Below are 27,832 nucleotides of genomic sequence, written 5' to 3' on the forward strand. Positions count from 1 at the left end.
TTCTTTTCTACATTCTTGAGTCGTCAACATGATATCTATATTTACGCGCCAAGCTCAGCAGACATTTTTTGGAATGAAAAATTCAGGTTTTTATTAGATCTGCCATATGTTCTGCTTAGTCCTTTTCCAAAATCCTTTTCTTCTCTACTATGTTAGTATTCATACCTTGCATCATGGGGCAAGAAAATAGAATGTGAAGAAAGAAATTTAATATTCTCTGTGTTACACAGAGCCAAAATGCAGCATAAGCTGTTGATATGCAGTAAATGTCAAACAGTTCTATATTCTTTTCCATCAAGATCAGCCCATCAGACTTGTGTACATTTAGAAAGAGAGAGACAATATCAAATCTTTGATTTCACCATGAGTAATGGGAGAGAAAATTGATGAAAGTTTGTTTTCCAATCAAACAACAGATTAAAGGAGAGGTTTCAAATGAATTGTGGTTTTTTTTGTGTGTGTCTGTGTTGTGTGTGTGAGTGCATACTAGTAGGATCCCTTGTATGTTATGTATCCCTTGCCAAAGATAAACACCCACAGATATTTCTACACCTAGTACACTCATGTTTACTGCACAGAAATCTCACCTTGAGCTCTCATTTCTCATCTTGCTTAGATCATCTCTGTGTGCTAGAAGGGAGGCTTTCTACGTAACAGTCCCTTAAACAATAAATTTGATAAGATTCTGTCCTATAAATAGTTTGTTCTTTAAGTAGTTTATTCTTTTGAAGAAGTTCAGAGACGCATGTTAATGGTAGTATATTAACATTGATCTTACAATACTCTCTGCATGCAATGGCAAATGCAGTTGATATCATTTCTGTGTATGATCTGTCTTTGCCATGCACCAAACAATCCTTGATCAGGTGATGCAGTCATGTGACCAATCTAGGAGCGCTTTAACTGCCTTAATGCTGTCATCATCACCGGCAATGACACTAAATTCGTCATTGGCGTTTTTAGAGTAGTGATCTTGAGACAGGTCAGTCTCTGAAGTCCGAATGTGATTTTGCTCTGCTAGGAATATACAGATAACACAAAGGAGTGATATGTACTGGAGAGACACAGTCAGTTTCTTTGGTTTGATTTGCCAAACCTGATCAGAGGCAAGGGTATGCCGGAAGATTGTGATTAATGTGAATATGAAGTATTCACTTGCACGTCTCCAAATAATTGATTCTAATTTGCCAGAAAAGCCGAAATTGAAGTATCCTATCCATGTTTTTTTATGAATTCTTTGAGGCCGACCGCGTTTTTTTATCGTCGTATAAAATCGATGTTGTGTACGAGAGGACCAAGCACGTAAGCAGATTATGACATGTCGGACCTTGTCGTTGTCGTTGGACGTCTGCTGCCCCCACGGTAGGAGAGGGTGGTAAAAGCAGGGGGAAAAGCGGGTTGATTTGTAAACCGCAGCTGCATTAATTCTGCCCGCACATCATGACGGATGCAATCTGCCAAGAGAGAGATATCAGATGCGGCTCCTGGCTGTTTGTCGGCTCCTGGCTGTTTGTCGCCTCCTAGGCTAGGTGTGCTGCAATCTTCCATTTAGTGAACATCTTTTTTTCTGTCCTCGTATAATGTTAGATCTCAACAGATTTTGTGTGTTTACGATACACTGTCGTTATGAGCAGCTTTATCTAAAATAAAAGATGACAAGAGAGGTCTGTTGAGATAGTGTGTGTGTGTGAGGGTGGGGGGGGGGAATGGAATCACAAAGTATTGTTGGTAGTGAGATATGTAGGCACAACATAAGAATGGAAACATCAAATGCAGAAGGCCACTAGGCCTACCAAAGTCCTGTGTCAGTGGCAAAGATTTCTACTGAGCAAGAGTGTCCAAGATTTAATGCCTAATATTTGTCAATATTTGTGTCGAACTGGATGGCACAAACAACAACATGAAACAACAATTAGCAGCACATGTTTCTTATTACCACTGATACAGATGTGTAAGCTTGTAGGGCAATATCTTTTGAAAAAAAAAAGAGTTGTTTTTATGTTGTTGTTGTTGTTGAAAAAGGCTATTTGCAATGAATTTGCATTGAATTTGTAGTTGATGTTATTTGTATCGATACTAGGCTCAGCAGTAGCGTGGACCGACCATCTCTGTATTACAAATCCCCCAGCCCGACTTGTCTTCGCAGTAGGTTTGATGAAAAGCGACGGTACACCTTGCGTCCTCTCCCCAACCACCGAGAACCTCCCAGCATCATTAATTTTTCATCCTCTCACAGCAAAGCCTGAAGCAGATATTAGTGATGTCAATTTCTGCTAGGAGGGATCAAAATCACGATCAGTGGTTGTTGTTTTTTGTTTTCTTTCTTTCTCTCTCTGAGCCTGTTGTGTTCTGTTTTGATTACCCCATATTATAGTCTCTCTGTTTTGTTCTGTCTTTCTGTATGTGTGTGTGTGGTTTTGTTTTTGTTCTTGTTTTTTTTTTATAAAACATTGCTGATTGTATATGTTTATTGATTCAAGATGAATGTTATTTCATGTGAAATTATAGAAATTGAAAAACAGAAAAGTGTGTGTGTGTGTGGGTGTTTGTGTTTATTGAAGGGAGATATTCATTGCCTTGAGAAATCTATACACAAATCCTAGCACGTCAAATTATAATGGAAAGAGGTGGGGGGGGGGGATTGATAATCAGATGACCATCATGCTTGTTTGCTCACTAGTAGGGCAGATTTATGATTTCATGCAAAACAAACAATGCTAAATGGAGCATAGAAATTCTCAGACGGTCCAATATAGGTAGTCTGAAGAATTATCTCTCTCTCTCCCTCTCTTTCTCTTTTTTTTTTCTCTCTCTCATTCATAATTGCAAAAAGCATGAATATACTCATGTACAAACACTCGTAAACCCACCCACATACAGACATCATAGTATGACATATCGCCTTCTACTGTGTGTTCAGTTTGACACTGACAAATGCTCTGAATTTGCTGCTTTTTTCACCAAACTTTAATTAAGAAAACAAGAGGTTTATCATGAATTAGCACATAGATTTGAAAGAAGTTAACATTCATCGTTTTGGTATTGACTATCTCCATCACAAGAAGTTAGGTTAGCAGGTTCCATATGACATTAAATTCTGGGGACTAATTCTTCTGTGATCGTATTTAAAAATTGTCAACACAGGAAAGATATTAGGAAGCAGTTGATGTGATATGGTGTACAATTCTTGTCATGGGGCTCACTTGGTGAAGATAAATGAATGAATTTGTCGAAAGGAGCTGGAACTAATGGGTTAGGCAGTAGATATATGCACCCTGGACTTAAAATACTTGTGACTTACATTCAGATTGCATATGGTTTCTTAAAAATTGTATGACAATATTTTCACGTCTACATTAAAAGGTTTCCTAAATGGATGTAAATAAACTTGTACCCTACTTGTGTCTTGACGTGTGGTGAACTTGTCTTGTAGGTATATCATGAATTGGAATATTATAACATCTGAAAAAATACAATAAGGGGGAGATTTCCTCCCTCCCATTTCAAATTGCATGTAATGAGTTAGACCAGGTAAGTATTTCTGACCTGAATCAGAATGAGCTGTTTTCAGACATGTGTGGAAATGACTTGTTCATACTGTTCTCTTTCTAGCTAAAAAAAAAAGAATAATGATTTTTCATGGTCGCTGCCATTTGAAATTTGATTACAATTGAGGACAAAAAAAAAGGTGAAGGGAATGATGCGCATCTAATTCTTGTGGCAGAGTTTAAGCACATTCTGAGGCGTCTTGTGATTTGGAATCTTCATTCAGAGAGTGCGAGTGTACAGTCTCTAATGCCACTTAATGCTAATTTGAAGAATGGAATCAAGATTGAAGCACTGTATTTGTTGCGCTAGATCGTTAGCATCGGACAGAAAGAACTGTCTTCCAAAAATTTAGAAGAGCTGCATTTTTGTTTTCAAATCTTGTTTAATGATAGACAATGCATATTATTATACAAGCACATAAAAAAAGTGCAGCATGTACGTATAAATATACATATATGCACAGATTCACATACACACACATACACAAATATATACATGTATATGTAATTACATGTATTAATGTTTTCCAACAGCATTGTGCAATCCTATCATATACTAGACATTGCCATAACAACATGAGCATTATATGCAACATTGCAGTCAAATGATTCTAACAAATCATTCTCATTCCAAATATTCCCCATCAATACACTCACACTTTTTATCAAGTGATGAAAATATTTCAGAAAAAATAATTACACGGCTTACGGTGAGTATCAAATGTGGTTGCACAGATTCTTTATTCACAAATTACACCAAATTTTGCATGTGATGATAGATGTTGATAAGTGATTTAGTAATGATGATAAAAACTTATATAATGCACATATCAGAGGGCTAGAATCTTCATTCTTTTATATTGCATTCATTACATTATGCCATTTATGAGGAGTGCATACCTGTACTCACACAGGTGTTTTGGAATTTTGCAAATAAAGGAAGAAATATTACTGTAAAATCGAAGCCCGCTGGTATATCGTGCAGTTCATCAGAACAGGTGGTTTTATTATCTTGGTCCTTTATCCAGCGTTTCCTTGCTTCTGAGCTCTGCTTTGTAACCAGCCCTGTGGTGGTTGTGTAGTTGATACTTAAAAAAAAAAAAAATCAATCAATTTCAGCTGAAGTCGAGATTCTTGTTTGAATGCTCCATCACACTGGGTTGGTGAAGTGATGTCATAATAAAGAATAGTCGTCATGGCAACTGGTTCCAGACTCTCGGGATGTAGGTGTGAGCTTGACACTCGGTCGCACCACAGCTTTCCGCAAAAGCAATAACCACATTGAACGCTGTTTGAAAGGTTAAAAAAAAAATGGATGCAGAATGAGTGTTGTGACTTTTTTTTTTACAATAATTAAGCCCTTCTCCCAAAAGTCAATCTCATCAACGTTTGCCTTCATCATGAATTTCACCATCTAGTAACGAAAAGACATTTAACAGTTTGTGAATACCATAATCTGAAGCTTCTTGATAATCAGATTAAAAAAACATGATCCAATTACATATCCATGGAAGAAAGTTTCAGATGGCATCTATTATATGAATATGTTGTATTTCCAAGGATTAAAATTACGTTTTGTCAGAAAAATTAGATAAATTTGTGTCAAGTATATTAACTGGCACTTAATTCTCATCTTCCGTCAAGTCATATGATTTATTATGATTGTATTTTGCCGGCCACTGGCTACGTGCTGGAGAGAGCAGCGTGGAATGTGTATCTGTGCGTTCATTATTCGCCTGACCGCACCTCAATGTATGCTGCAGCCAGCACTAAGTGGGGGTGACAGTGGACCTTGATTAACGGTAGACTCCGGTTTGACACTCCGCCAGTATCCCTGCATTGATTATGCCAGTTCTTTATTGAATACATGTACTAATTCCCGTTTTGCTGTCTATTGTTGTCATGTATAATGTGGCTCTTCACCAGGCTGCCCCTGTTGCTGCTGCTACACATACTTAGTAAGCGGGCAAGACAGCTGATGTTTTAGGGAGCTGAAAACGAAGATGAAGTGTCTGTTTTGGGGGCCAGCAAGCCTAGTCGGTCGGCGCTAGCCATATTTTCTCAAATTGTCGGCCACTTTTTGTTTTCATCGTTGGCATCACAGTTGGAAAGGAGATAGCTGCTGTGGTTGGTCTGTCTATCAGTCTGTTACTGGGTACGTCCATCACTGCCGTTGCTGTTGATGCGTAGGGGTATCGCATTGACAAGGGAGGATATTAAAACGTGGGATGCCTAGCACGCTTCAGAATGAAGCATCATAGGGCATGTGGTTGAGGCCTATTCTCTGCGTATGTATATGAGTGTGTGTGTGTGTGTGTGTGTGTGTGTGCGTAGGTGTGCGTACGTACAATGTGTGAATGTTATATGTGCACATGCTGCGTGCAAGTGTGCTTATACAGTGTGTGTGTGTGTGCGCGAGTGTGTGTTTGAGTGTGAGTGTTGCATGCATGAGGCTGTTCAGCCCAGAAGCGAGGTATCCCCCGTCTCTCGATCCTAACACTCTCGTAAGCGCGCAGGACGTGCTGTAGCTGGCATCTAAGCACCCTCTCCCTCTCCCCCTCTCTCTCACTCTCATTTTGCATCCCTCTTCCCCTCTCGCGCCAGCTCTCCGTCTCCCAGTACTCATCACACACACGACACACACGACTCACACACACACGGACCGTACTGGCGGGTGGATCAGAGGAGGGGCATCACGGGGGAATATTTGCCCAGCCGTTGGTGTTATTCACGTGCATCTCCATACATGCATCTATTTGCCTCTCTGCCTCGTAGGAGACTTATGTTTAATAGCATCTCGGTCATTGATGAACGGAAGGGATTAAGCAAAAGAGCCCTCTCACTGTGTGTTTGCCTACGTGAGTGCTCGCCCGCTGCTGAAATTAGCGCTTCCCGGATCATAGCGCTGAATCTTGTTACCATTTGTGTGTGCCATTGCAGGATTTTTACTATATATTTGCTCCGGACAGAGAAAAGTGAGTTACTGTATTGTTATGTGATTGGTGCATGTGCCCAAAATCATATTTATTATTTTGTATCCAATGTAGGGATATATTTTGAATACCTTGATCCATCAGAACAACAGGATGCATGAAACAAATCATTTTCCATTTAAGGCAACTATTTCTGGTAATGTTCAATGAAAATCACTGCTCTTGTTATGTTTCCTAACTTCAGGTATAATGTGGTAAATGTGTAATAGATATCACATTGTTACGGAGGAAAATAATTTGTCATAATTGCAGATAAAAGATATAGCGATTGCATTTTCTTTAGTTTCAAATGCCTGTATTTATTTTTTTTTTCATCCACACTCATTTGACTATTTCTTATTTAGTACCAATTCACGGACATCAGTCCAAACTCTTTGGAAGCTATTGAATTTTTAAATTCATGTTAATTTGTTGAGATGAAAATGTATAAAACGAAACATCAACTTGTCTTGTTAAGCTTCTGCTGGTAATGTGTCTGATACGAAAGAGATATAAGGAGCCTTGACATAATGCTGCTTGCCACTATCCCTATCTGCTCTTTAAAAGCCTTAATAAGATTAGTAAAGCAATTCATCGTCACATTTCATCAAAATACCTGGAGAAGCAGTCTCTGCGAGTTACGCCGTGCTCGTGTGGTATAGGGCTATGGAGAGCGTCGTTTCTGGGACGCAGAACAGGCAGAGATCAGCTACATTCGTTAACACCTCTCTCCATTCCTCAATTAGCTGGTGGCATCAATTTGGCATTTTTAAATTGGACTACACATCATTATGGATGCTAACTACAAACACAGGAGCTGTCCCTCTTTTTAACGAGTGCCAGCTTTGCAATTAAGTTAGGTGTACTTTTAGCCACAGAGCTTCATTAGCGCATCGGCAGTCTAGTCAATACAATAGATTTTTTTTCTTCTTCTTCCCTTGTGTTAACATGCTAATTGAAAATATTTTCTGAGTGCAACCGGTCTGCATTTTACCGTTTGTTTTGAGTGGCATGTTGCTTTAGTGAAGATCGCTGCTGTTTGGTGTTCACTCGGGTCCGTGATTACTTTTGACTACGTGAACCTTTTAGGAATTGCAGCTCTGGTGGAAAAGATTGTATGTTCTCTTTTATTTCTGGAGAAGAAGCCAAACGTGATGCAATACTGAACACTGCAAATGAGCATTTAACGAAACACAAAATGCCTGTGCACAAAACGTCATTTGGGCAAATAAAGCTTTGGTGTTTTCACCTATTTTGATCTTAGATTATATGACACATTTGAATTGAAGACGGAAGTTATTGTAAAAGAACTACTTTTGTGATAGCAGAAATTTTCTTGACTCTTGTTGATGCCAGAGATCCTAATATCTTGATTAATTCGTTGAAGACTAGCCATGAGTATACTCGGGCAGGTGTCTATGGGAAATGCATGTTGTAGCAAAATCAGCCCATCCTCAACAGGTCAAGAGCATCCATGTGAATTTGCACTAATGGATAATATGTAGCAAGAATCAATTCTTAATTTGTCTTGTACTCTGCTTTAAAAGAATGAACAAAATCTATTTTCTGCTTTACCTCATTAGTAAAGCTTAGATTGCCAGCTTATATGTGATAGACATGCACATTATTCAGAAAATTGTGACAATGTGTCTTTTGTTTTACATTTGCATTAGCTTCATTACTCTGCTTTGTGAAAATTTTACTTGCTCAACATTTCCATTAACCACCAAATGTTACGAGATACCTCAGTGACTGTCACCAACATTTGTATGACACTGTTGCTTAAACAGGGGAAATGGACTCTTTTGTATCAAGTCATGATGTCCCAAACAAAAAGAGTGTAAGAAAATGTGACTCTTGCTATCCTACCAATATCATGACTAGTGCTAACTGTAGGAGGACTGTCAAATATTTCTGGCAATCCATAAGAAAAATTCAAGGAGGAACTTCAAGAAGATTTTATATAAAAATTTATCCCAAGACCACTCTCACTCCTTACTGCTGGTTTTGTGTGTAATAGTCATTGATTATGCTAGCTCTTGAAAAGGGATGGTGCATCCTGATGCTGTGGTTTGTGAAATCAAGCAATCAAAACTTGCCTTGCCAGTCCCAATTTGCAGGAGTTGTGAAATATATGGCATTTACAGTGCATGTTTTATCCCACTATCCTGGAACTCGCCACTACATGTTGCATGGAAATACCAAAGGTGCACATATTCCATGCAGCTGTAAGATAACTCAGAGACTGACATCTGATATGATGTAATTCCAGCAACTTACGAGAAAACAGAAATTCAGGGGAGGGGTAACATTTTCCATTGCAATTATATACCAACATCTTACCAGAAAACCGATAACCAGGAGAGCAGTGATATTGCAGAAAAATCTACAGTTCGTATTAAAGTAAATGACATTAATCTGTCCTCTGTCTGAATTTTGGAAATATAAGAAAGAGATAGCCAGTAGTCACAATAGGAAATACTGATCACGACTGATGAAACAAAAGTTGTCAGATTAGAAAGGATACACTTAACCTGTTGAGGACTTTTGCTGATTTTGCTGCTACACACATATTCCCATAGACACCTACCAATTATACTCTGTATTAGTATTCAATGGGTTAAAAGAAAGTTAGTGGACCTCTGCTTGGAGTGACTTGACCTCAAAGAAAGCATCTTGCTTTTGTGGAGTTCACTTGGAAAAATCCTGGTTTTATGGGGAGAGAAGAGTTTTGATTTGAGTTACTGAATTGTAAAGTAAAGGAATTTGTCTGATTAATTATATTACAGACAACCGGAATCAAATCAGGTATAGCAGTCGATGAAACAGTGCTGATCAGGTGATAATTATAGTCGCAAACACATTTCATGGACACCCCAAAATCGTCAGTTTTGTTTTATCAATTTCATTGCAAAATCTTTCACCCAATTTATATATAAATTGATCAGAGGCTGAATGTTGTAACCTCTTAAAAAGAAGAATTTTGCTATAAATAGTGTATTTTTCCACACTTCATGTGGAACAAAATCACAGAAGGATTTTTTTTTTTTTTGGGGGGGGGAGGGGGGAGGGGGATGATGGATATTTTAATGGTTTGCCATGTGAGAAATACACACACACACCGGAAGGCATGCACAAGTTATATGCCACATTCAAGATATGTGATTAACGTACTCCATTGACATCAAGATGGATGAGTCATCAACATTCTAGTTGCACTCAGATGGGTGTAGATTTCTTGGATATATGTTCGGTAATTCTCAGTCTCGTAAAATACATCTGTATGTTGTGTTGGACATATAACTTGCTTGTCATTACATCTGAAAGGATTTCTAGGAGAATGGTCCAATTTCATAGAATATTTGTCAAGGCCTGACAAAAGATACAACCTTTCAGAGTATTTTTGGTACCAATTCCATTTTTCTGTGTCATTTTTTTGTTGTTGTTGCACTTTGGAGAAAGGAGTATTGTGAGAAACTGAAAATATGCTCATACCAAAGCCCAATTTACCCTGACTTCACAGAATTTAGTAAACTCTTGCAAGGTCTCCAAGGGTAGAATTTTCAATTCAATTCAATTCAGTTCAGTTCAATTCAATTCAATTCAATTCAATTCAATTCAAATTGAATTTAATTGAATGATTAGAAGATGAGAAAAGACCAGGCAGTGGTATTAGTAGGAGTGAAATGTCGTTAGATAACTCTTTCTCTGATTTGTTCCTCTCATGTTATAGCATGAGATAATACAGTAAATTAACCATTAGCACATCAATTATGCATTACGTACTCCCTCCCCCCCCCCCCCCCCCCGCCCTTCTCCCATTCCCAACCACCCACCCCAGCCCCATCCCTATCTCTCCGTATCATCCATGTGCCCATTATTGTCCATGTCTAATCAATTTACTGTGCGTCTGCATAATAGCCTAATGCACATTACGGGATACACTCAATTAAATACCAAAGACATGATAGTGTGGGTGGTGAGACAGCAGTTGAGATGAATATCCTTTACCTTTAGAAGGCCTAATCCGCATTCTGTCTATTTTCATCAGGTAATTGCATTGCGGTATCACCGACACCTTGATTGATTCTAATCGCCATCCTGGTCTTTTAAAAGGTATAGATGGGTTTGGTATCAATTATTGGCCATGAACTGCATGAGATTTTTGTTTTTGTTTTTGTTTTTGTTTGTGTGCATTCTATGTTCATAGTATTCATTTTCTCTTTTCTTTTACATGAAATTTCAGGATTCTTGCTTCTGTGATGGCATTTGCATGAAATGATAAGCTAGTATTCAGATCTTTTTATTATTTATCCCAGTTGCATTTCTTTCAGCCAATGTTTCTTTCAGAAAACGATTTGGGTGTAGGGTGCATTTTGGTCCTTTCACATGTCACCTAACATCCTTTGTGTTTGAAGTGTGGATTATTTGTTCAAACAGTTTGGCAAAGTTGGTTTCAGATGAAAGAATGTTAGAGATAGTTTACATCTTTTGATGGACATCTCTGTGCCATTTCTGTGCAGACAACAATTTTCTCAATTTCATTTGGCTGTCATCACTATGAAGCAATGCTCTGTCAGTACAAAGAAAATATTTGTAGATTCATTACATCTTGATGGATAGTGTTGTTGTTTGTCATTTGACACAAATCCAAATTTTTGACTTACTGCAAGGAAAGCTTTTTTTTTTTTTTTGCAACTCGTAAGTTTGAATTGCCCGAGAGCAGCTGCCCAGAGTATTTTGGAAGTAGCTGTGTTTGAAGTATCAAGAGATCTACATGCAAAAGGTTTCAGAAGACTTTTAGACCAAGCCGCCATACCCTTTAGATTAAAATATTTTGTTATTACATTATGGAAGACATTAAGTGCAATTTTTGCAAATTCATGAGTATACTGCTGTATCAGTACTATGATATCTGAACCCTGTTGTATAAAAAGATGTAATCAGACCTAAGTCAGAAAGTAAAACATACGGCAGGTATCCGCCAACCAGAATTGAGTATTCAGTTCAGTTCAGTTCAAATTTCATTCAAAGACTTATTTGGAATCCCAGGTTTTATGCAACAGGACCCTGGTCATCATGTTTTAGAGCTGATCATTTGCCAGGAAGATAGCAGAACTAGTGTGACTACAGGAAGAACATTGTTTTTGTTTATAGCTAGGAAAGGAAAAGTTTGTGCACCCGTAGATTCACTGTGCCCTCCCCCCCCCCCCCCACCTTTGATACCTCGTACTCTGACTGCATCGTCAACTATTGTCATGTACACCGATACAGTGGTGTCTATTGTTACAAGACACAATAGCACAGCCTATATTTTCCATCTCTCTCTCTCTCTCACTCTCTCGCCTTTCCTCGACTGTGAAAGTTCGTTGAACTGTCCACAATTCGTTTTGAAGCAACATTACACTTGGGTGTTCAGCAGGCTGACGCACAGAATGAGAGGGTGTCAATACAATAACTGGCAGCAGTGCACCAGGGTGGCCTTGCGTTCCTACTGTTCTGGTTCCACATAGCATTGAGGAAATGAAGGTACTCTACCTGGCCCAGCTTCCAGAATTACTACTTGTTATGTGAGGGACATTATAGTGGGTGGCTGCCTTTTTTTAGCACCCTGCTCTTTCGGACCGCTCATCAGTGCTGAAGTTCATGGAAATTAAACAGGGCTGAAAGAATCAAGCATAGATAGTTGCATTCAGTTGGTAAGGGGAGAATACTACTCCAATTTCCAAACAGTTTGTCTGCATGGGAACAGTTCACTGGCATATATATACCCTGGATGATGTTGGATACCACAGAGCTCCTGGCCTACCACTTGATTCTCTAATGAATGACTGCATCTGTAGAAATGAAGATGCTGAGAGGGTAATGCCGGGATGCCATTAAGGTAAATCAAACGTGTATCACTCTCCAATGGTAGAGACATGCTGCAGGAGCGTGCATGTATATTTTGATGCGGTCTCTTGATAAGCCGTGTTCATCTCCTTGTTCTGGTTTTTCGAAGATTTGTGCCTACCATGTATCTCTACAGAGGCATTTTCCATCAGAATGTTTTGGTTGACATAAAGAATTTCTAGGTTCAGCTAAAGTTTATTTTTATTCTTCTTCATCTATTTTCACTTGTAAACTGAATAGGAATCTTTCTAGTTGGAGACCAAAATGTGGAAGTCTGTTTGTTTTGTTTATATATATGTAATGATAGAATTAAGTGTTTATTCCCTTTGTCATGCTAGTGCAAATGTTAACCTGTGCCTCCATAGCAAGAAAGAAGTATAACTATCATATTAGAAAACAATGTTGATTGCCTTTGCAGTGATCATTCTGATGTGTGTAGAACATGTTCTAGAAAAAAATATTGTCAATGAAGGGGGAAAATATTACAGCAAGTGTTTTTTAAGATTTACTTTATGTTGTGTGTCTAATAAGTTGTGATGCTTTTAATAAGAAGGCAAATGTTAAGGCAGAGTTATGCTGGCCATAACATGCTGAGACAATAAACCAGGGCTGCACACTAACCCAGTTTTTCTACTGGTCCAGCCTGTCTGTCAGACCAATAGGTGCCCAGTTTTTCCATCTTTTACTGGTCCATTCCTAAAAAAAAGTTACTGGTCCGACAGTGATCTTTACTGGTCAGAGACTGTCGGACCAGTGCCAGTGTGCAGCATTAATTAAACTGATATCTCGATCATTCAAGCAGAAAGGTGGGCATAGGAGCACTCCTGAAGCACTTGGACTTCTGCCCTGGAGAGGGTCATAATTTTAGAGCACTTCAGATCCACTTTGTCTGTTCATACAGAGTTTAGAGGGCTTCAAGGTGTACTCTGAATGCCCAGTATGAATGGGGTCTTGGGTGCTTCCTGCCCTTGAATGTAGTTTGCTTGTCATTGATGAACAAAGCTTCCCTCTGGTCTAGGGCTAACGATGACAAGGTCTTAGCCTGTCCTTTCTCAAGAAGTGATATTCTTTACATCAAACTTCCGTGTTTTGATGTTATTGGAGATCCTTCACTTCTGTGAAGTCATCATGAAACGTAAGATTTTCTTCAAAATGCCACACAACACAACTTCCCTTGGTCCTAGCCTTTCCTCTCTAATCCTCTATACTTCAAACTTCCATGTTTTGATGTTATTGTAGATCCCTCACTTCTGTCAAGTCATCATGAAATTACAGATTTCCTTCCAAAGGCCACACAACTGAACTTCAGATTTCCCTTTTTTAATATCTCACAACATTGACTGCTATATGACAGAGAAGTCTTGTGTGGCAACGTTTATATGTCATGGTTTTGTGGTCTTTTTTTCAGCGCAGACAAGCCGCATGCCTTTCCTATTGATCCCCCTGCCACTTGTCTTCAATAGCCGTGTTTACCCTGGCAAAGAGCAGTGTCTGTGCCTTTGTGCGCCTATTGTTGGCTAAGTGTTCGATTGGCTGTGTATTGATAGCCTACTTGGTGTAAATCCCTTCCTAGATAGACACCTGTCTGAGACGCATTGGGCAATGCAGATCGGTGAGGACAGGTAAAGCCCCAATACAATGTCATGAAAGGGAGAGGCTAAGTATAATGAAGGTTATACTTAGCAAGTTATCTCTGAATTTAGAGTAAGGTATAGAGAGTGGAGTAAGGGCCGGGATGGGGGGGGGGGGGGGGAAGGGGGGTGGCAGAGAAACAGTTTGTATGTAAATTCTCTGAGCTGCCATCCATCATTGTAGCATATTTTTTATATATATTTTCGGTCACTTTGAAATAACCCTGCAATAATTCTCCATAGACTATTAGAAAAAATATATATATATTCTCCAATTGCCTCTCTTAGGCAAGCATCCAGTGTAGCAGTGTGTTGGCAAGGACCTATACATCTTTTTGTGCTCTTCATAGTGAATTTTGTAGCTCTGGCAAGTAAATATTTTTATTTGTAAATCCTGGCATACTGCACACAGACTGTATTTGACTTAAATGTTAAGTATGGAATGTTATTCAGCATAGAATGAACAACATATTTTTGGGATGCAAGACTGAAAGATGGCTCATTTCATGTTCAGTTCATGTCCTCTGCAATTTGATACTCCAGGGCCCTGTTGCATAAAAGTTAGTATCAAATGCAAGTCAAGAAAATCATGCGCAACTTGATTTTCAACTAATGAGAATGGAGCATTTAGGACTTACGTTTGATCTTCTTGACTTGCGTTTCATCGTAACTTTTATGCAACGGGGCCCTGAGGGCTAGTTAGGGTAGGTTAAAAGCAGTGGAATGTTTATGGAGATACAAGTCTTTTCAGAATTTCAAATGTGTCTGATCTCTTGAATAGGGTACCAATGGGTATAAGATTAATTTCAGCTCCACTACAAGCTGGGGTTCTTGTTGTGGTTATTGCTAACTCTTAATTCCAAGATTCTGAACGAAGTTCTGAAAAACCACCATTGCCACCACAACTAAATAAGATATGGTACTAGATTAATGTTATTATTGTTGGGTTTTTTTAATATTGTAATGAGGAAAAAAGCAGACTTTAACAACATGGGTACAAGTAAGGTTCAAACAAGGGAAACTTTCGACATGTCATGATTGGTGCAGGTGACATTCCACTCTACATGTACGGACACCTTGTAATCTGATGTATTTTACAAATGGCAAATGTCATTCCGTAGGTATGTAGAAGAGATAAATGTATAAAATAATGGAGTTGTAATGGCTCCAAAATATCTGAATATGTGTACAGATACAACTAACTAACTGTCATTTGTTCCACTCTGAGACCAAAGATCTAGCCTACTCTGTGTCATGAATTATGAAGGCAAACATACACTTCAGCTCTTAACAGCTATATTGATGTGTTCATTTTGTTTATTATTTGTTTATTTGTTTGTTTTTTAATTGATTTAGGTGAGTAGTTGATTTTGACAGACTGTGACAAATTAACAAGAAATAAGGTCTTTCAAAGCAGCAGATTGTATATTATGTTTAAGTGAAACAGTACCAATGAAATATATAAAATATATCTGTTATATGTTTCATGATATTCTCCAGAAGAGAGGTCATCTTTGATGTGTGTAGATGCTGATTTGACAACTTGCATATCATTATGAATGCAGCTTTTACCCATCCCTTCTTCACCTGTCATGGGTAGCTTTGCCCAACACGTTTTACATCGATAGTATGAAAGCCATGAATCTTGACACAAAGGACGTGTTTGTATAAGCCCAAGTATGCATCACATAAAGTTAATCTGTTGAAGACGAGTCCCAAGAGTACTCGGGCAGGTGGCTATGGAAAATATGTGTTATAGCAAAACTAGTCTGTCCTTAACAGTTCAGATATATTTCAAGATCTGCTACCGCTGCCAGCTCTTATAGCTATCCATACACCGAGAAAGAAGCAGAGTAGATTGTAACTCCTTTATCACGCAGAGCCAATATCTGTTTAGGAATAATTAGGCCTAGAGAAAAGAAATTCTGCCGGCATCCTTCCAGCATTATCAGCCATTAATAATGTATGCATGGTCCCAAAGGAGGCATTTTAATCTGCTCATATATAAATATAGAGAGCTAGAATAGGAGAGTGAGATGGAAAGATTAAAACAACAACAAAGACAACAGAATGGAGGTTAAGCAGAAAATTAAAACATTTTACTGGTCAATTGCTGCAGAAGCCAATAACACTCAAAGTAGTATTGATTGCTGCAGAGCCAGTTATTGCTGTGTATTGATTGATTCTAATAAGTGTGTGCTATGTATAGAAGAAAAGGCATAGGAAAGAAGGTGTGTGTTTGTTTGTGTGTGTGTGTGTGTGGTATTGGCATTTGATGTGGCTATAGTTAAGAGTATAGAAGTGGATAATAGTGTGTATGTCTATATGTCCTCTCTGTTGCGATAGTCATTTTCTCCAATAGTAGACACACGTTTAGGCAGCTTAGCATTTATGAGGCGAATTGCGGCCTGCCACATTTTCGTCTTGTTTTGACTACTCATTATCATTGCAATCAATCATGAAATTATACAGTAGATATGGGGGTTTTGTTAAGATGCATTGATATTCATCTTACATTGAATTACAACTCCCTACAATTTGGATTTCCTGGGAAAAACAAATCTCCAAAACCCACAACCATCATCCAAAGCATGACCACACACTGGTGATTGTCAACTGATGAGAAACCATTGATGATTTATGTGTCCACAACACCACTTTTTTTATTTCATTTCCATAATATGTACATTAACCACGATTAAGACAGAAGAGATATGGAGAAAAGATTCTAAGTCTGAAGTTTCCAAAGAGTTATTCTATATTTTGGTTAAAAAAAAAACATGTCCATCTCTTAGACAGAATGAATCACAGGTATACAGAGTATATTAAGTGCAGGTGTATTTTCTTTCAGCTTGAATGCAACTCATTGAAGATAAGTTGAACAAGTCAAGTCCTCCATAGAGAGCGCAAAAGTTACTTTCGAGAAAAACACATTTGAAGTTTTGCGTCACTCACAATTAATCATCTATTGCGAACCAGCAAAGCCACTTTTTCTCTGAAATTATATCAAATTTCAGTCAAAAATTTTCTCACAAGATAGACCACACCTTCTACCACTAGATTACACCAAAACCTCAAATTCAAGTGTTGTGCATTATAGAAAAACGCATTTGGCCAGTGTGATTTATCGCCGACGAATTATATCACTAACAGGCTCTATTTCACGAGAGTGCTCGGTCTGAAGAGTCCTTGTGGAGATGTCATTTGTCAAAAGCTCTGATGCCTGGTGAGCTGACTGGCCGTCCAAACTGTCTTCCATTTCAGTGACTTGAAGCCAAAACCTACTTCAGGTATCACAGGGAAGGAGGCAGTCATATTTTGTTAGGTCTCCTCTTGAGAGTGAGGAGAGAGAGAGAAACCACCTCAGAATGTTTCAAGTGTTTTCAACTGAAGTATGACATTTTTGAGGGAATTCATACTAGCTTTGTGTGTTGTCTTCATATTATAAAAGGATATGAAAGTTGGACATTTTGATATTATTTTGTTGCTCTTTATCTGTCAAATGTGACCATTTCAGGTAAGAATATCTAAAGCTTAGAATATATACTGTTTATATATTCATGTACACTTGTATATCATTCATATGATGTTGATTTATTTCTATCCTCCAAATTTAAAGGGTGTGTACAGTTCTGGTCGAGGTGAAGATTTAGCTTTTAACGTTTTGTGAGATATTCAGAAACCACTCTATGAGATGTTAAAGAGCATGCAGTTCTAAGGGGTATCAAAAGTTTATTCGATGAAAATCGGTTTTGAAATGGCTGAGATATCCAAAAACAAGGTGAAACAAAGAGATGCTAATAAAGTTGGGGCATGTCGCCTTTTATTATTAGCACTTTTTTGGATATCTCAGCCATTTGAAAACCAATTTTCATCAAATAAATGTTGAATCCTTCTTAACATTACATGCTCTTTCATATTTCATAAGAGGCTTTTCATTGTCTCACTTAGGAATGTTCAAAACATGAATCCTTACCTCAACCAGTACTGTACAGTCCCTTTAAGGAAGCTTAAAACTTCGTTGTGCATGTACCAAAGTAAGAGAAAAGATTTACATGTCAAGTGTATGGAAAAAGAAAGACCAAACAAGCAAACTTTTGAGCCAATCTGAGTCTCTTATGCTGTTATGCTTCATCCGTTGCCCACAGGGGTACGTTGGAATACTACGAATAACACTCATCAACAATTATGTGCATCGAAGCGTACGCTCATTGGTAACGGTCGACTTGAGTCAATCGTCTTTGGCCGTGTCTATATTTTCATAGAGATCAGTGATAAATCCATACAGATTCGTTACGGGGATTCTCTAACAAATCCGAGCTTGGCCAGACATCCCACCCCATGGTATCCCAATGCTATTAAAGGGCCACTAAAAAGATGAAAACAGGGAAAATTTAGCAAAGAAAGAAAAAATCCTAGAAATGATGCCAGTAGTTTTTCTCGTAGTTATCTCAGTGCACATGCTACAGAGACTTCGTTATCTAATGACGTTATGTGTCTTCATAGTTCAGCAATGCTTCTTCCTTGAGATATGAGTTACATGAGATGGGGAGACAGGGTTGTAGAGGGATGCCTACTGGTGGTAAACTATTGACCCCATAAGATGCCAACTCTGGTGTTGATCTATTTCTCCCCTCCCTTCTTCTCCCTCCCTCCTCCCCCCCCCCCTCTATCTCCATCTTCTCCTACCCTGTGAGACAAGATACCCCTTCTTCTGTGACCATTCTAATGTTCTTCAATGTCCATGCCAATGAACTGTCTGTGTTCATGCCCGTAGCTGTGGCAGAGAGAGGCCCTCTGATGAGGTTACCTCATGGGAGACAAGGGGGGAGCTCCAAAGCAGAGTGCAAAGATGGGTTGATATAAGACAATGTTTGATTTGTATTCAGGTCAATACCCTCATCTCAGTAGAAATCACCCCAAGAAAAAGTTCTGTAGATACAGGGGAAGGGATGCTAGAGCATGAACTGCCCTTTGGGTAAAACAAGATATATTGTAAAGCCAAAAATTTTTGTGCGCATGAAACTTTTGCAGATTTTGTGGGATGCCATGATTGGTAACAGTTTAATGCATGCAAGTGTTTGTTTAGACAATGGATGGAATGGCAGTGACAATTTGCATAAATTTCATGTGGTGAAAAAAAAAGGCTGAAAAAGGCTGTCAGCTCCAGTTCACAAAAGTTTCAAACTGTGAATGTTTGTGGTTAACAGAGGTTATTAAGTAGGACCATTGGAATGGCAGTAAGTACACTGTAAGTGAAGCGTTCTGCTGTAAGTGTCTGAAGATTGGCTACACCATGGTTGTTGTGATACTTTTTAATGTTTATTTGCATTAAATGCAACTAATTCAAAATTTTGTTTTTTCTAAGAAACTTTCAATTTTTTTTCGTGTTTGCGATGCCTCTGATCCTGTTATGTTTATTAACAGACAGAAGATATAAAATACATTGTAACAATATCTTAGTTTTATGATTTGTGTTTTAATTTTTTCACAAATACAAATTTCAAATTTGCCCTGATTTGCAGTGCATGGCTGCTCAGAATTGACTGCACTGGCTTTGATCAACTGCTGTGCTTCAGTAGAAGGAAGGAATATGCAGTACTTAGATTACTTAGATGGGGCTGCAGCTTAACTACAGAGTATCTGCCCTATTTTCTGATGCATCATGAGGTTGAGTCCAGGGTAATGCAATATGTTGCAGTTTGAAATAACAATTCACAAGCAGAAGCATTACTTGATTTGATATGTGATGGTAATTTCAGTGTTTATTCAAGTGATTTGCCAATTTCATCAAAGTGAATCTCAGCGTGCTGATGATATTATCTACAAAGTTTAAGTGTGATGGAATTTACAGGGTTGTAATTTCCAGGTGTCTTTATGAAGCCATTTACAGCTTCTATGAAATGTTTGATTTTTTTTTCAGCATTGGCATTCTAATGCACAAATTACATTGTAGTTCCTAGAAATTTTAGAAGCTGTAGTGTCCTTCAACATGTAGCTGTAGCTGTAGTGTCCTTTAACATGTAGCTGTTGCTGTTAGAGGTTTATAATTTACGGTGTAGCAATCATTTCGTAGAAGTTTTATAAGAAAGCTACCCCCCCCCCCAACTCTTCCTTTGTTAAAAAGGATTTCTGAAGAGTTCTATACAGATAAACACCACCAAATTTTGTGGGAAAAGAAAGCCATTTTTTCCCTGTCACACTTAGTGTTTACAAGAGAGACCAAAATATAGAGTGTTAAATGTTGTAGACATATTATGTGCTGTTGAGTATTGTGAGTTGAACAAGATATAGTTTTTTAAAAAAAAATGTTTTGTGTGTGTGGGGGTGGGGGTGGAGGGCATAAAGCAGAAATGCTTTAGTATCATATTGATGTATAAGTTTATCTCATTTACCCTTGTCAACACTGTTCAAGCGTTTGGCTGGATATACAAGACATACAAACTAGGACAAAAAATGAGGTTAAGTGAAAAAAAAAAAGTGTTGTCATTTTTCCCTTTCAGATTTAAAGAGTGCTGAAGATACAAAGTATGCCACATTTTTAGTCACATTTCATTGAGCACATTCAATTGCAGTGAAGTAAGGCAGTAAATTGACACATACCTTTTGTCATGTCGCCGTGCGGAACGCCAAACAGGAAAATTGCAAGCTCCGTTATCTGTAAGGTGTACAAGGTTCCGTGTGAATCGTGGGAAGGCTCAACATCGGCTTTGAGCATCAACATTGTCACTCTGTGTAGCACAATTATGGGAAAACCAAGAAATCATTTGAGTTGCATAGTCCACATAGTTGTAGCTCTGTAACAGTAACAGTAAGAACTAGGATAAGCCTGGGCTCATCATATGACAGATTGATTTTAGACAGTTTTGTGTAGGTGTGTGGAGCTATTTTCTTTTTTTCCCCCCTTTTTTTAGGGTGTGTTTTGTATGCTACGTTTGAAGACCAAGACCAGTTTCCTTGTTGAAAGTCAAGAATCTTTCACCTTAAATTTTGCCAGCTGGCTTGCCTCTCGACTCTGGGTGTAAGTTTCCAGCTTGCGCCCACCACGCCTCCTATTTGTGCTTGTAAGCACTTGGCTGGCCATCGGCTGTAGTATCTTTGTTATTGTCATTCATATGATGCTCCTGTCATTTTCTTTGTCAAGCCGTCTAATGTCTCCATCTTCATTTCCGTTTTAACAAACTTACGAGAAGTGTGTGAATCTTCGATCTCATTCTCCATGTCGAAAGCAACATCAGAGACATGAAATTCACCTGACATGTTTTTTTTTTTCATCCAAGTTTACAATCATGATGTAAAATCATACAACAATCTACAATGAAATGCCAAGCTTGCATGCATACCCAATGTGCTCTGCCATCTTTCATGTAAGATGGCTATTGTGTTCTGTCTTACTGCTTACATCACAAATGTGCCGTGTGTAAAACTGGGTCATCAAAATGGCCAGTTTGATAATGCTATTTTTCAAACTGAAGTTTCTAGTTGGGATAATAATGACAAATGTACTTATGTCATCGCATTTGTGAGAGGCTCTTCACTGTATGAATACTAATTTTAGTGCAATCTGAATCACTGTAAAGCCTTCCTGTAAGTACTTTATAGATGATATAGAAATGTATCTGCACAAATTATTTATACGCACACTGGCACACATACTGTAAATCCTGAATTACATACATTCTACGTGTCAGGTCATCTATCTTACTCAGAGATGTTCTTCTGTGTCTTGATAACTTGCTGTTGTTGTATCTTTGTCTTCTGATTATGATATTTCATGAGCTTCATTTATCCATTCTTTTCCCTACATACCAATTTAAAAATATTCTGCTCATCCGAATCTCATTTGGTCCTTTTTTGTTCAGGTCGCACGAGATGAAATGAGTGGAGACTGAGAGCATCAAACAGGGGAAGAAGCGTTTTAATTGTCCTGCCGAGAGTTTCTAACCGATGTCAGACATGAATAGGTGACAAGATTTCAAGTTCAAATTTCACTCTTTTAAGGGAGAGACTTGGATGGACTCGAATCTTCGTGCTGATCAATTTGTGAAAGTGAAGCAGCCTGAGAGAGGGCGCTGTGGTAGTTTAGAGTGAACGGTGGACAAAAAACATCAAACATGAAAACAGCAATGGCCATATGGAAATCAAAACTGCTGCTGTTAATGATCTTTGTGCTGTCACTGGACACAGTGCTGGCCCTCTACTATCGGGAGACGCCAAACACGTATGCACGCTATGAGGAGTGGAACACGACAGTGAACGGAACTCTGCAATTTGAGTTCAGAACGGAAAACACAAACGGCCTGCTCCTGTACACGGACGATGGCGGTATTGGGTTGAACTTTGTGGAACTCAGCCTAGAACAATCGCGGCTGAAGATGCGGTTTAGGATTAAGAATAAAGCGAGGTCGATGTTCATTGGGACAAACCTGAATGACAACCAGTGGCACGACGTGATCCTGATGAAGGGACGAGGTGAGTGCATCGTCATTTTGGACGGAGACCAAATATCGGGGTCCATTCCAGACGGCCCATCTTCCTTTACGGAGAGTGCTGATCTCTTTATCGGAGGTGTCCCAATCGATATGGCCGTGACGTCGCTATCGAATCCCCAGATCAAGTTTGTTTTGCCCCGATTTGTTGGTCATGTGAGAAACCTGAAGTACCTGGTGAGCGAGAGGCCGAGGAGATGGTACCGCCCGGAGCTCCTCAAGTCCAGCGGAATCAGCGAGGACCCCTCCGACCTGTGTGGAAGCAACGACTGGTGCCAGAATAACGGTCTCTGTATCAGCTCCGACCCGTCGGTCCACAGATGTGACTGCACCAATACTGGCTACATAGGCCTGACCTGCAATGAACGTGAGTACTTGCACACGAATCCTGAATACTGTTCATTATTTAATGCCCAACCCTTTCCAAGACCTGATGCTATATATTTGTGATCTTTACCTTGAAAAAAAAATACATGTTATCCTAAACTAGAAGAAAATCATCAGCCTTGGGTACAAAATCTATTTTTTGAACATCGTTCAACAGGAGAGAAAAGTGTGTTATATCAAGCTGTACAATAAAAAAAAATGACATTTCAAATGTTCCATTGCAGATAATTATGCTGTTTTGCCAAAACATGGCCAAACACACAATTGCTTTCTTTCAGGCTTTGATAATTCTTCGTGTATGAATAAGATTTATGAGAACTGATTATGCTCAGTTCTCCCAAGTAAACTGATGGTTACCCCCATTTCAGCACATGGTACCTCAGTATGCTTGTCTACTATTAATGGTATAGCCACATTATTGGTCAGATGGAATGCAGAACTGTGGAATGGGAGAAGCTAATTCAAACCTGGAATAACCCAGAAAACGGAGGGTGTGAGGCATACTGAATCCAACAGGTCGAAAGCAGGTCCCATCTTATTCGTTGAGGTGTAGCTTTCTTCCGGCGGCGGCGGCGCTTTCTGCACCTGCCCAATTCGGCGGTAGGTTTGTCATCACTCCCAAGCTACTCAATGGAGGGTGAGAGATTACACATGTGAAACACAGCTCTTATAGGAGTTTGAACATAATATGAATTGCAGGAGGGTGATGAAGAGAGAAGGCAGGGGGGGGGGGGGAAGGGAGTGAGAGAGTGAGATTAGTGATGAGATGAGATGAGAGAGAAAAAAGATGGCAAGAATGGTTTTGCACACACAAACAAATTTACACATAATGCTTCCACACACGAGCTATCATATATCCATGGATTGTATGTGTGTGTGCACATATGTGTGTATATATATATATATATATATATATATATATATATATATATATATATTATATACCATTCGGACACATTTTAACATCCAAACATATGACGATCGTGTATGACAGCATGGAACCTCGTGCATTGTCATGTTTAGTGAGAAGCTTGTAAATATTTCTGTGAGTCTCTCCCTTGTGCCGTACAAGATTTGCATGGGCTCTGCACATTGTGTCTATATTTTGCGGTGCGTTCATCTGGTAGTTTGGGCAGTTTTAAAGTCTTACTTCTGACACTTACAAAGAATTTTGAAGTAGAGGTCTGGTCAAGTAAGTATGTGCTGTAATAAGCCCTGCTTGTTTATACAATGTACTGATATGACATTTAGACATGAATGTATGTGATATAAATACAAGATATTCAAATGATACAATGCTCAAACTATCCAAATTCATGAAATTCTTTGTTGTGTTGTTTTTATTGCAACTGATTGACAAATTGCCCCACATTGACCACATGTAGGCCAATTTGTCAATCAGTTGCTCAGTTTCATGTACTGTTTCGTATCGTTTTAGTATACCATGTGTATTACAAGATGTATCAATATACTGCCATTCAGACACATAAAAACATCCCTTTTCCATTTGATAACTCTCTTGTCTGAAAAGAGGACTGTCTCAAGCAAGATTTGTGTTTGAATGGTGGACTCATCACATCAAAAACTAATGCAAAAAGGAAGAGTGAAGTGTCTGTGTGAGGGCAAAGTTAGAGATAGATGCAGTGAGATTGTACAGCAGGACGTTATGACATTCTGTCCATTTCAGTGACTTAGGTATAAAGAGGAGGAAGAGGGAGAGAGGAGTATAAAGTAGATGGGTTCTCAAGTCAGTCGAAATAGTTTGCTCAAGAACAGGGGATGGACAGAGAGTGGGATAAAAGATTGTGATCAAACAGGTGTATGTCTGTGAGAGAAAGATAGAGTGTTCAGATGCAAAAAGAATTATACTAGAACGGTATAGCTATACCAAAACGGTATAGCTATACGATGAATTTAAACGTCTAAATGCTGACTAAGGAAACGACGTATAACGAGACGATGTACAACAAAACGACGTATAACGAAACGACGTATAATGAAACAACGGTCAGAGCATTGTTTCGAACTAGAACTCGATAACGAATCAGCATTCCATCGTGTCCATTGTGCGTCTGAACTTATGTCGAGAACGGTATAACTGGGTGGGGCGTAATGGGAGCACACACAAAAGGTAACCCCATACCTGTCACTCATGCCCATAACAGCATGCGCAGTGGGAATCTGCACATCTATACGATGTTTTCCACAACGGTCGAGATTAGCGTGTGAACGGTCTGTCGGCTATATGATGATTCTTTATACGTCGTTTCTTTATCGAGTTTTGGTATAAACTGGCTTGCGTCTGAACAGGGGGAGAGATATATATAGTGGAGAGTGGAGAGAGATAGATAAATAGAAGGAGAGAGGAGAGAAAGAGACATACACACACACACACACACACACACACACACACACACATACACACACACACAAACACAAATGCACATCCCACTGAAAAAGATCCGTGCAGCATGCAGGCAGGCAAAAAGAGAAGGAGATAAACAGATGGACTGAGAAGCGACAAGTCCAGGGAACGAATCCGGGGAGCCGTTATTGATTGAGTATGCAAAGTTGGGCATCTCTCGCCGTAGCAGCCGTGGTTCAGAGGCTACAATTTATGTTTGATACCCGACGTGAGGGCTACGGGACTTTGGATGGCGGGACCGCATCTCTCCAAACACAGCCTCACAGATCTCACAGTCATCTCGTATTTGATCGGGTAATCAATATTTTTACAGGAATGTCTCATTACCATACACTGAGTCCTCAACAGTCTTTTTTTTTTCAGCTCATGCAAACATTTCCAGTATCACATCGACATCTGGGATCTGACCAGCTTGTGTTAGAACTTCAAGACAGAGAGAGACAGACATACAAACAATCAGACAGATAGATAGAGAGACAGACAGACAGATATACAAATAAACATGGACATAAAATGAAGTAGAGAGAAGGCTTGAGACTCAGAGAGGAAGAGAGAGAGAGAGAGAGAGAATGATAGATAGAAACAAACTGATTGAAGTAAAGAGACAGGTATTATACTGTTAAAGCTGTTATTTTATGCAAGGGTTTAATTTTCACAATTTTCACAAATCACTGTTTGGCTGCAAATTTAATAACACATGAAAATATCACCACATGATTTTCATCACATCAAATTTGCAGCACAAAAATATCAACATGGGACCTTCTGAGTTTGGGTGAAACCACGGTCATGGCTGGCCAGATACGCTCATGTTACGCACATCTAATCCCTCCTTGTCGACACACCTCAAATCGCGAAAGCAACATCTTTGTGAAAATGTCTGTGACCTTCTCATTCGCAAAAATATCTGCATGTGAAAATAATAGATTTTATAGTAGGGGAGGGGGAGAGATAGAGAGGAGAGAAAGAGAGAGAGAGAGAGAGAGAGAGAGAGTAAGATAAGGCTGGTCTTGGAAAGGGTAAATGCCTTCATTACAACATGTATATTCCTCAGATAATGACTCTCTATGTTACTTCAAAAAAAAAAAATAACATGAAAATTCCATTGATTGATCCTAACCAGAAGACCAGGGTAATCTTTGATGAAAAGTCAACAAAGATGTGCGTCCAATCAAAATTGATGAACCCCCGGCATGATGAGGCTAATCTGATTAGGCCATTTTTCGGTGGCATGTCGATGAAATTGTGAATTATTACTCCGTCCAATTTGCCATCTGCCATGCAGGTTTGCCAGCAATGATTAAAAGTGGAGCCATTATTTAGCTTGTTTTAAAAATGATTAGAAATCAATTTGTTGCCAGTGCACATGGACAGGCATGTAAGCTTGGAAAAAAAAGAGAAGAAAATGGTTCAAATGACTTTCTGATGTTTGTAATAATTTTCTGCCATGATGCTGTTGTTTATTTAATGATGGTCATAGGATAGTGACTTTATTTCCTAAATTTGAAAATCAGACCTTTTTTTTTCAATCAATTGGGTTTACTTCAAATGTTTAAGGGAGATTCATCAGTTTGCTCTTCAAATTCTTTATGACTCAGAGTAGAATATATATATAGTATAATAGACAAAATGTGCACATTGTAAAAATGGCCTTACTGTGGGAACTGCATGTTCAGTTTTTACTAAAAGAATGGTCGCAGCATACTTTCTTATTCACATATGTTGCTTGAACTGCAGTGACATTAGTGTTGTGTGTATTTGTCCCCCTAAGCAGAAAAAAAAATAATCTGATCTTGTAATCTGATCTGCGAGCAATCAAATTTGAGGCATTGGTCGTCTAATTTAGCAGTGAAAATTTACTTATGCAAATTTTTGATCTGATTATGACCTGTTTACATCATAAGTCGGGCTGTTGGGAGCGCTGGTTCACATGGCTGCGAATCTGTGGAACAGTAAAAGTGAAGGATGCAGTGCTAACATTTATCAGAACATGGAAGAACTTAGTATGTTTGAGATGTGTTTGGTTTACATGGATCATATGAATCATGATGTGAATTGTATGTGCCAAAATTAGTAAACAGATACACACAAGAGTTTGAAATAGTTTGATATGAATGATTAGAAGATAAACTTATGAAGGTACACTCTGTGAATTTCCTGAAGAGGTCATAAACTGCCTCTATATAATCTGCCTCTTACTTGTGAAGAGTAACATTTTAGCGAGAACTTGTATTCTGCACTCATAATTCAGTTTTACTGATAACTCGCTTTATTACCTCTGCCCATTGTATGCAGATTAGATTCAAACTGTAAAATGGGATATTTAATGCTGCATTTATTTTGTTCACTGACCAGTTTACTAGTGCATTCAAATGGTATTTCTTTCCCCTGAGAACATACCTGGTAGTAACAAGCTATTGCATTCACCTGTACATAGGCAAAACATTTCAATGCTAGTACTTTGCATGCATTAGTTGTTGCTATGTTA

At 38.7% G+C, this 27,832-nt stretch overlaps 1 protein-coding gene across 1 annotated transcript in view; it reads left to right on the forward strand.

The window, feature by feature from the left end:
- The first annotated feature begins 22,381 nt into the window (after positions 1–22,381).
- Positions 22,382–27,832, forward strand: part of LOC139735016 (neurexin-3-like) — a 113,620-nt gene continuing 108,169 nt past the window's right edge. The window contains exon 1 of the mRNA XM_071645793.1: positions 22,382–22,899. Coding sequence (XP_071501894.1) covers positions 22,419–22,899 — 481 coding nt within the window. The 5' untranslated portion in view covers positions 22,382–22,418. The remainder of the gene's footprint in view (positions 22,900–27,832) is intronic.

This window comes from Diadema antillarum, unplaced genomic scaffold, assembly GCF_040938485.1.
Source record: "Diadema antillarum isolate AM-2024a unplaced genomic scaffold, OU_Dant_1.0 scf00000027, whole genome shotgun sequence".
In the NCBI taxonomy this organism is placed as follows: Eukaryota; Metazoa; Echinodermata; class Echinoidea; order Diadematoida; family Diadematidae; genus Diadema; species Diadema antillarum.